The sequence below is a fragment of the Camarhynchus parvulus genome, chromosome 5 (genome assembly GCF_901933205.1).
Source record: "Camarhynchus parvulus chromosome 5, STF_HiC, whole genome shotgun sequence".
NCBI classification, from domain to species: Eukaryota; Metazoa; Chordata; class Aves; order Passeriformes; family Thraupidae; genus Camarhynchus; species Camarhynchus parvulus.
Window position 1 is genome coordinate 17,913,774 of NC_044575.1, and position 10,278 is coordinate 17,924,051.

General features: G+C 37.6%; 1 protein-coding gene across 11 annotated transcripts in view; it reads left to right on the forward strand.

Moving 5' to 3' along the window:
* PPP6R3 (protein phosphatase 6 regulatory subunit 3) overlaps positions 1-6,845 on the forward strand; it is a 51,051-nt gene extending 44,206 nt beyond the window's left edge. For 6 of the 11 annotated variants that reach the window (XM_030950469.1, XM_030950471.1, XM_030950474.1 and 3 more), the window contains 3 exons: positions 2,770-2,787; positions 3,112-3,234; positions 5,211-5,689. In XM_030950469.1, the coding sequence (XP_030806329.1) occupies positions 2,770-2,787; positions 3,112-3,234; positions 5,211-5,262 (193 nt within the window). In that variant the 3' untranslated portion in view covers positions 5,263-5,689. Of the gene's footprint in view, positions 1-2,769; positions 2,788-3,111; positions 3,235-5,210 lie in introns of all 11 variants that reach the window. The other 5 variants (XM_030950470.1, XM_030950477.1, XM_030950479.1 and 2 more) reach the window with 3 other exon arrangements.
* The last annotated feature ends 3,433 nt before the right edge of the window (positions 6,846-10,278 follow it).

Consider the following 10,278-nt stretch of genomic DNA (forward strand, 5'->3'; position numbering starts at 1 on the left):
AATTGTTTTGAAATTTGACTTCTAGTTAGTTATAACATGTGACTTTACTTATCAAGCCTTAGTTTCAGTGCAAGGTTATTAGCAGAGGACTGACTCAGTTTGTCCCTGATGCACATTATTGTGCGTTTTTCACGTACAGTTCTTTTAACATTGCACATCAAAACTAAGCTTTTAAAATTTTGCACAGAATTCTTAGATTTGGATTGGAGTTGCATTCTTCTCATCCAGGAGGATGGAAGGCAGAAGTTGAAGGCCAGCCAGGCACTGCTTTTGAGTGTAGCTCATCAGACACTTGGGGTGATCGCTGTTGGTGGTATGCACAATGGTGTTAAATCTCTTCTGGACTACAGGTGGCACATGGAATTCTAGAATAACTGGAAGAACAACTTCTTAATTTTGCTGTCTTCTGATACAAAGATTCAGGAATAAGTGTCTTGCAACATGGTCAAATTGAATATTATATCAACACTGGGATCCTTTTATGAGAATAAAGCACATTTCAGTGTTGTCTACTCCATCCCATCTATGAAGATATTGTGATCTCAGATTAATGATCAAGTGCTTTTTGTTTAGTATCAAGAATTTATGTAGGGAAACAGAGGCTACAAACAGTATAACATGCAAAAATTTTGCTTTTATTGAAGCTGATGTGTTCTGGCTCCACCCTGATGTTGACAAATTGGAACACACTGCTAGAGCATTTCAACATGCAGCCCTCTTCTTGTTCTTCTAGAACTTTCTAGTACCTGTCCTTATTCTAGTTTTAAATACTAAAAAGAAATTGTCAGTATGTCTTGGAAATTGCTTAAAGAAAAGAACCCTGAGTCAATTCCAGTATAAGAAACTTTTCCATGTTACTCTTACACTGCCTGTTGTTTAAATTAATTTACTTCATTAAAAGTAGTGGGAGATAATTCCTGAACTATCCAAAATGAACAGACCTTGCAAACCAAACAGCTTTCCACCACTCTTGATGCCATCCTTTTGGTTATCTGAGTGATTTAACTTCTGATGGTTTTTCAGCACAGAGGAGAGAGAATTTGTGACTGCACAGTGCTTCTAAATGAAATGGCAGTGATACAGGAGTGAACTACAGCACTTTAGAGAGGTGTTGGGACTCCGTGCACATCGATGTCACATGAAGCCATCCATAGTGCATTGCTGATGTAGTAAATTATGTGTCTGCTCTCCAGTTTGTTGTCTTTTGCACAATGCTTTTACGTGGTCTTCACTCTTAGATGTTCGCAAATTTGGTTTAGTTATCCATTGTGTCTTTAAACTTCTCCTTAAACTAGTTTAGCTCACGTGCACTTTCAGGTTGTGTGACTTGTGATACTGGTGCAAAAACTAACATGAGGAGGCAGCATCTGGTGACAGTTCCTGCCTCCCTTCATGGCATTACCTGCTAGAACTGCAGTTAAAAGGACATAGAGGTGCGAAGGGAGGCAATATCATAGAATTGCCCCAGTCAGAAGGGATCTTGAAAGTTTATCTGGTCCAATCTTTTATGGGAAACAGAGCCCAGATGAGATTACCAGGCACTCTGGCTTATTGTACGTTGAAAACTTCTTGGATCTTGATTTGGAAGGTAAATGTCAAAGGAAGATACAAGGGGGGCTCAAAGATGAGGTCTTAAATGTAGAGACTGTTCTACTCTGATAGACATGTGCAGCTTCATAGTGAGTCAATGCTCAAGTGGCATTTTTTAAAGCCAACTTGTTGGGAAAAGGTCTGAAGTAAGGGACAGTTAGAGCAGTAAGGGGAAGTCCTACTTTGACCTGTTTGCCTTTCAAAGTGGATGCTTCCAGACTCCAGCTTTATCTAGGTTTCTGTCAATAGAAAATCGATGGTGTTAAAGTCAACATAGAGGAGATTTATAAGCGCTGTAGTTAATTTGTGGAAAGCTGCAAAGGACAAAAATTAATGTAATTTCTGAACTTAGTTCAGAGTGGAGAACATGTAGGAAGAATGCCAGCAGAGATTGCCTCTTAAAAAATTTTAAAAAACTATGACATCACTTTTGATGGTGATGGTGACAAGTATTTTATTTGGAAGGAATGCAAAGAGTATCAAGGCAAATGAGATGGGGAGATTAGATGGGGAAAACTTGATGAGAGATTGCAATGCAAAAGACAGTATTTTTGCAGGCTCTGCAGGATAGAAGGAGAAAAGAGAAGGATTCATTGAAATTTAAAGGATCCATGGAAAGGAGAACTGTGAGAATAGGAAGAAAACCAGCAGAGGAGATTGGCACTTCTTGAATAAATAGATTTGTTGCTACAGAGGTATAAGATTGATGTTTGTCTACTTCAGAGCTACTTTATAACTATCTCTTGCAGGTATATATGCTCAAATTTGTACTTTAGTTTGCTCATAATGGTGTGATTGAGGTGGAAGAGGGTGGAATAGTGAGGCAGAAAAGTTTGGGTTTAGAGGCAAACCAGAAGATTTGTTCACTAATGACTTTTGAGGCTGCCTGGTTACATGGTACTGTCTTATATAGTGTGAGTGTACAGCTTTTTCACTGAACTTTGTTTGTTTTTGTCTACAAGAGGAAATTTGTGAAGTAGATTGGGCTGCAGTCTTTGTACCCCATAAACCATCCATAGTATTCACTGTGGAGTTACTAGAGAGTTTATTATGTAAGACAGTGATGAGTTAATGATTTTGCTGGTATGTTTCATGGACAGACTTTATTAAAGCCGGTTTCTGAGGGAATCTTGAATTTCTTTTATACTTTCTTCCATTTTTGCGTTCTTCTGGCTTCAGAGTGTTGAAATCCTATCGGTATGTATAGTAAAGGCTCGTGATTATTACCATTTCAGGCATCACATACATTCCTTTTTTCCTTTCTGATCTTATTTGCAATCACTGTGTTTCCTGCCCTTTTATCCAGTCAAGTTTTAATGGATGTAAGCACCAGTGCATCATTAGGTGTTTGTGAAGTCTAGAGCCGTGTGCTTGATCTTCATATTGCAACCATAACTTAAAATCCATTTGCATGTGAAATATGGACCCGTCTCAGTTTTCTCCTGTTGCCTGAAATTCCCTATAAATAAACTTCAAATACATTAAATAATGACTTGCTTTTGTTCTGTTTTGTTTTTTAAGTGAGGAAGGAAAATTGACTACCTCGCAGGATCCTTCTTGTAAATATGTAGTAGAAGAGAATACAGAGGTTGCAGAAGAGGTCCCTTCAGGTCTTCAGCCTACTAACAGCAGTCCAGAACAGAGGTAACTGTATTCAAGGATGCTTTCAATTCTCTAAATAGCAGTTTGTGTGCTTTTCTAACAGGATTGATCTAAAGACATTGAGTTTAGCTCAGTCTAAAAATGTGCTTGCTTTTATTTTATCAAATTCTCACAGGTTGAATTTTCAATTGTTTCTAAGACTCTTGAGTCATCAAAGGTGTATTTTTTTGCAGGGAGTTGTAAATATCCCCATTCTGTTCTGTGACGATGTTACCAAGTTAGAATAGTGAATTGATGCACAGAACTCTACTGTGTGTTCTGATTGTACTCTAGATAGATTAAAAAGATATAAGCATGTTTGACAAATTTAGATTCTGTTTTTTAAGACTTACTTATGAGCCAGTATTTAACTAGCTCCTTTCTTCTAACTTCCTGCTCTGCATAAATCTCAAACTTGATCAAGAAGGGGATTCTAATTAGAAAAAACAACCCTGTATACTTAAAGTGGGAAACCCAAAAACTCGTTCACAGTGTCTCCTAGAGATGCTGTCTTTATCAAGACAAGAGTATTTTTTAAAATGTTGGTAAGCATTATATTGTAGGGAAAAAACCTAGCACCCAGGGACTATCTTTTCAGTAAAGATGCTTGTCTGAACCAACAGAGGGTTCTCAGAGCTAGCAGTTTGCTAGATTGCCTTTAAGTTGTGGGAAATCTCAAGGAACTCCTTTCACTGAATCCTGCTGGCTTCAGCAGAGCTCAGAACTTTCTCTAAAGGTGGCTGTTGCAGTAGATCCTCATAAGCACAGGATTAATACCAGATAAACCTAATGGTGCTTTTTGGGGCTTCCACTAGTATGTATGACTAGTGGAAGGAGTCCCCTAGGTAGGTCTCTGGCTGGTGGCTAGCAGGAGTAATCTCTACTAGGAGCCCTGTTCTGTCATGGGCTTCTTTCGTGGACAGTTAATAAGTGGGTGATGGTTGTGCAGACTGTCACACTTCCTGTCCATGCAGCATTTGTTTCTTACCTTCCAGGTTTCTCTAAAAAGTGTTTGCTTTTGTCTAGTGCTGTCTGTCTTTTCTCTAATGTATACATATGTTTTTTAAGAAGTGTTTTTAGAGCTTAGCAGCCAAAGACTTAGCTAGGGGGCTTCTGCTGGTCATGTGCATGTAGAGCACGGACCCCAGAGTGGTTTCTCTGTGATGTCCACCATCAGAGAACAGGAGTTACAGGTAACTTTCCTCATCTGTAGTTTCAAGCAGTATTTGCATTCTTTTAGAGAATCTTCAAATGTATTCCACAGACTTGCTCTGAATGGAAGTTGAGATTTTTTTTGCCTCTGTTGCTTGCATATTTTTGAAGTCCTCATGCATTGGTTTGATCTCTTTGTGCCAGTCCAGAGCAACTAAGCCCATGTTTACACTAAACTTTTATCTAGAAATGTATATACTGTTACTGTTTTCACTCTTATAGGTTTGCTCTCCATTTTCCTCCATACTTCATGAACATTTCATCCTAATGGATTGACATTCAAAGTATTTGTGAAAGACTCTTTGTAGATTAGATTGATAACTAAAGGAATTTTTTAAGATGCTGTTGTTTTTTCCTGTTGTGTCTTAGTTGCTGGCTTTCCAGTGTAACCTTAAATACTCCTAGTATCACATTTTGCCTCAGAATAAGATTTGGATAAGTATCAGAAGTGTGCTCCTTAATAGTAATTCTGAATACCACATCTCTGGAGATCGCTTATTAGATCAGTTAATGAAGACCACACATTCTTCAGTGGTGTGCTCAGTTAATTGAGTGCTATGCCTAATTAGAAATTAAGGACTCCAGAAATGCTGGACTGCAGAAGATAATTGGGATGAGCATGTTATTAGCACGTTTCCTTCCTTCACTTCATGGGTTTTGCTGTACAGGATCCAGGGTTCTTACTTTTTGGTTTGATTTTTATTGCACCTACTTGAATTTGCTTTGATCTTTTTTGTATGCTTACATCTCTTTTTTTGGCCTCTTAGGACTGATCAGCACACCCATTTAGGAGAGGCATCTGTTAATGGCCCTGTATGATATGTGATGTCTACTGCCTTGGCTGAAGAGAAAGAACTGATGTCCAGGTGTTTGAGTATTTCTTGAGGATATCATCTAGACCCTGTTGAAGCCAGTCACTGCTGCACTAATTTCGCAAGGAATCAGGACCAGCAACATTTATATTCTAGATTTTAAGACATTGTACAGAAATTCATAAGTGTAAAAATATTGCACATTGAGAAATACCAATAATTTTTGCGTATGTTTATATTGTATTGTTCTAAATAATGGGGGGCCTGTGAAATAAGATCCTGCTACCCATGTAATGATGACAGTAGTGTTACTATAGTTAAAATGGCTGTAAGAATAGTTTTATAAAAAAGTGAATACAAAAATCTAATGTATTTGAGACATAACTATTTGACGATTAGTGTGACCAAAGTATTTAGCAGTTTTCTTACATTTTTCACCTTGTAAAAAAGAAAAAGAAAATTCATGTTTTTTCTGAAACTGAAATGCCCTATAAATGTTATTTTGGTTGGTTTAGCTTACAAAAGTGATTTAAATAAGAATTTTTTGGTGTTCAACATTTTACAACAGGTTTTTTAATTGGTAATTGTTTTCTGTATTGTTCTAAACAGATCAAAAAATGTAAGTCTATTGGTAGAGATTTTAAGTATTTATTGCAACAGCTTAGTTGACAAATTGATGTTACTGTAAAGCCATATGTTCTGTTAAGTCTAGTTTGCTTGAAACAATACCTTCCAGGTGAAACACTAGAATATTTGGAGTGCACATGGCTTGTTGTGTTTAAGTGGTTCACCTGCCTTTAAACAGTTCACCAAGATTTAGTTTAATACCAAGCATTATACAATGGAACATTTCAGAACAATCTGCGTATTTAAAACGCTATAATCCTTTTAGACAAGTCAAGTAAAAGAAATGCTCATGCTGCTAATGTAATTACAGTACCTGCATTTTAAAAGTAAATAGTGTTTTTAATACAAATTTTGGCAGCAGAGCATGTTAATTGGTAATTTCACTGTACTGATCTGTGTGAGGCTTTCATTTGTATGTTCTGAACCAGTTTTTTCACAGCTGGTTTGTGTATATATATAGTGATTATGGAAACTAATTCTGTGTAATTTATAATTTTCTATGTCAGTGTAAAACTCCAACAGCCTTCTCAAACAAACAGAAGCAATATACTGTATATTGCCACATTGTCTGGTGAAAGGGTTAAAATACTTCTGCACTTTTAGACGCAAAACCATTTTTGTTTCTGTAATAGTCACATTCATTTATTTTTTACATCATTTGTTTTCCTGACCAGTATTTAAACCCAAAAGGATATTCTAAACAATGGCCAATGATTTATTTTAGAAGGCGTCCCAAACAACGTGCCTAAACATTACATTGCATACAGAAATAAAAAACCCACATGTATGTCACTGCCCTTATTGCTTTCTCTTTTGCATTTTTGGCAAGGTTCAGTGCACTTGTCCTGGGAAGTTTTTGCAAAGTGATCAGTTGTGTGAAAATGAAGGGGTAAAACCACAATATCATAAGTAGAATTGGTAACTATAATTGCCCTTTTATTTGTACTTTATAAATTATGGAATCCAGTCAGTTTCTAAGTTTTCTTTATCAGTTCAGAATTACTTTCAGATCAGCTTGACCAAAACCATTTTGTGTTAGCTTTAAGGTTGGCAGCTGTCCTCTTGTCACTTTGATCTGTCACCAAGCAAGCAGCTTTGGAAAGAAAACTGCTCATTTTGACACATGAATTGGAGTCAAGTAGAAGTTCCAAATTCAGGCAAACAGCAAGTTGGTTTGCATAAGTTGGTGCTTGTAAGGAGAAAAACTTCTTTCCAGTGGAACTGTTTGTCCCTTGCTAAAAAGTTGATTTATTTAGCTCTGTAGCCATGAAAACTGGAGAACACAGGAGGTGAATTTGCATCTGGGCCCTGTTGCCTTCAGTTCAGCAGTCTTGTACTTGTCCTTCTGTTCACAAACTGTCATATCAGTCCACTGTTCTGAGGACGTGTAGGGTGTGTTTTACCCACTCACTGTATTACTTGCACAAGGAATCCAGAACTTGAAAGCATTGTAGGTGTGTTTGGGGAGGGGAGAGAGGGTCTGTGGGTGGGTGTAAACACACCTCTTCTGCCATCCTTCGTCAACACTGCTGCTGATCTGCTGCTCACATAGCCTTACAAAGGTTTGAACATACTGCAAGCATCCTGAATGGCTGTTACCCAGCCTGTTTAATGAGATTGGACTTGCATGCAATGGAATTTGAGTCTTCTGTAAGAAAAGGTACTTTAATGCATTTGCAGCATGGACTGAAGTCTAATACCTTTGTACAGGTTTGAATTCCTACAGTGTTTTTAGCAGCAATTAGGATGAAATGAGCTTGCTTTGAAAGGCTTGTCCACTGCCACATCCCACAGTGCTCTTTGAAATGGCTAAAGGCTCAGTCACTTGAAACTGAGGAATAATGATGTTGGTTTATGTCAATGGGCAGTGGATTTACCCCTTAGGATATCTCTGGAAAAGGATTTTTACTCAAGCAAGAGTATGTTTCAAAAGTGGCTAGACCAGTAATATCTGTAGTAGCTCATTACCTCTTCCCATCTGGCAGAGTGCATGAATCATGCCTTCTTGACCAGTGAAACCATTAGTTTTAAGTGTAAGCCCTGAATTAGTTTTATAGCAAGATTGTTCCATTTAAGTAAAAGCATAAGTCATCATCTTGACTAACATTACTATTAATTCACTGAAAAGATAACAGGACAGTGGAAACAATCTCATTATGTCGTTGTACATGGAATCCCGTGTGACCATGCTCTTGAGTGAAGTCTACATTTTTGCACCTATTAAACCTTGTATCTACCTCTTGAAAACAGTGACTTCTGTGTTGTCATCTGCATACTTCTGTGGAAACTTACAGTGTCATTCATTCTTTGTGTGAAATCCATTGAGCAGACCTATGAGGAAGATGAATCAGATTCTTACTGTCATTTATTATAAGCTTACTTTTCGGTTTAAATTTTAAAGCATTAATTTCCTTGGAGGTTTTGTTTTCTGGCATATGTCTCATACAGTTATATCAGGAAGTACTTACTGTATACAACTGGCTCTATTAATAGACTTAATCACCTCTGACTGTCTCAGAAGAAATAGTGCTTTCTCTAGTGTAGTGTAAGTGCTTTGAGTTTCATTATGAAAGTGTCTGTACTGTTTTCCAAACCAGGATGGAAAATGGCTGTTATTGTGGCAGCAAAATGTCCTTTATTGGTAAAGGTTTTAACATCTGTATTTTAGCTTCTGCATCTTACTTGCTAGCAAGGTAAGGATTTGGCATCTTCCTATTCCATTATTGTTTGAGTATGTAAGGTTACCGCATGAAAGGAGATTAAGGTAATAAAATGGAAATAAAAATATTCTTACTGTAAAGATAGATTCATTTTTCTGTCTCCTTTAGGTAGGACAGTTCATGACATTTTTTGGACTTGCTCAGACTTCTGTTACTTGTTTCAAATTGTGATTTGCCCTGTGTTTAGTCTTGGTTAATGACTTGGATGTAATCACACTTCTAACGATATCCAAGGGAAATCTGTGTACTTCTTACTCTGCTGCCACAAGCTCAAGCACGGAGACCCAAATTTACCTTGTGTTTTGCTCATAGCATCTTTCAGAACTTCTCTTTTAGATGAGTATGGGCTTAGTGTTTGCCTATTTTTTGTTGGAGAGGGGAACTTTTTCTGTATTTGTCTTCTCTAAGTCACTAAGTACCTTGCAAAATGAGGGGGGATTCCCTTAAGCTTTCTGGCCATAGCTTAAATACTGTAATTCTGATTCTTGGGCCTCATTCTGGATTTGAGTTGTGTATGGTGTGGGTGCTTTCCTGTGATTTGTGTTTTCTGTCTTAATCATGATTCTGAAGACTATGATCTTGCGATACAGCCATCCAGAGTAAGAAAGCTGCACCTTGCCTAGCTGTGGTTGTGTAGATTTTGGTGCTCATGTCCCATGAGATAGAATGCTTGCCCATTTGCACAGAGAAAGTTTATCTGGTTGTCTCACTACTTTGATCTGTAGCTGATATTTAGGTAAATGGATGTTTGGTTCTCAAGGATCTAATAGACATCATTTTTTCAGATGGAACCTGGACCTGTTAGGAATCAGTTAGGTCTGCTTTTAAACTTCACAATATGCCACACTTATGTCTTTCTTACCTGGGAATGGTTCTTCTGTTCTCCTTATCTACACCAATTATCTGTCAGAGGTTGTCACAGTTTCACCTTGGGTAATGCACTAGCCTGCCTCTTTTGCAAGAGCACTGAAACTGACTGCAGATGATGCAAATAAAAGCTGCTTTTCCTTACACCAAACAATTGAATGTTTGGGAAATCCCTCTGCTATTTTTTCAAATGAAAAAAAAATGCTGACTGTCTTTCACTGATTCTCATATCAGACAAGATTGCTAAACTAAGCTCAGACTGCTAAAACTCAAGTGACCTTGTTTCTGTTGTTGGGAGTTCTCCAAAGCACCTTTCCTCCTATATCTTCAATGAAACGCTTGTTAATGCTCTACTTGTTAAGATGGGTTGTTTTTCTTTAGTCACTGCTAAACCTACAGTTCTGAGATGTGCTTACAGATGAGAAGTGCTCTACTTTGGAGTGAGCCATGGAGGACTGTGCATATTGACAGACAAGGTAGTAACAAAGACTTGTGAGATATTCGTGGGACTGTGGGGCCCTGTTGTTTCTCTTTAGTCCCTTCAGAATAAAATAGCTTGAAAAGATAAAAGGGCTGACAAAATGTGCCACTTTTTAATGCTAGTACTTTGCTTGTCTAGTTTGAACTACTTCAAAGACAAATCTCTGAACTTGGAAAGTGGTGGGTGACTTCCTGGTAAGTAAATTGTTTCAAGCTTTAGTTACACCATTCACGTGGAATTCACACTTATTTTTATGTACAAGCACTGAAGATAATTTTTAACTGAACTATTTAAATAAATCTCTCTAGATTCACACCTGTGTGCATGC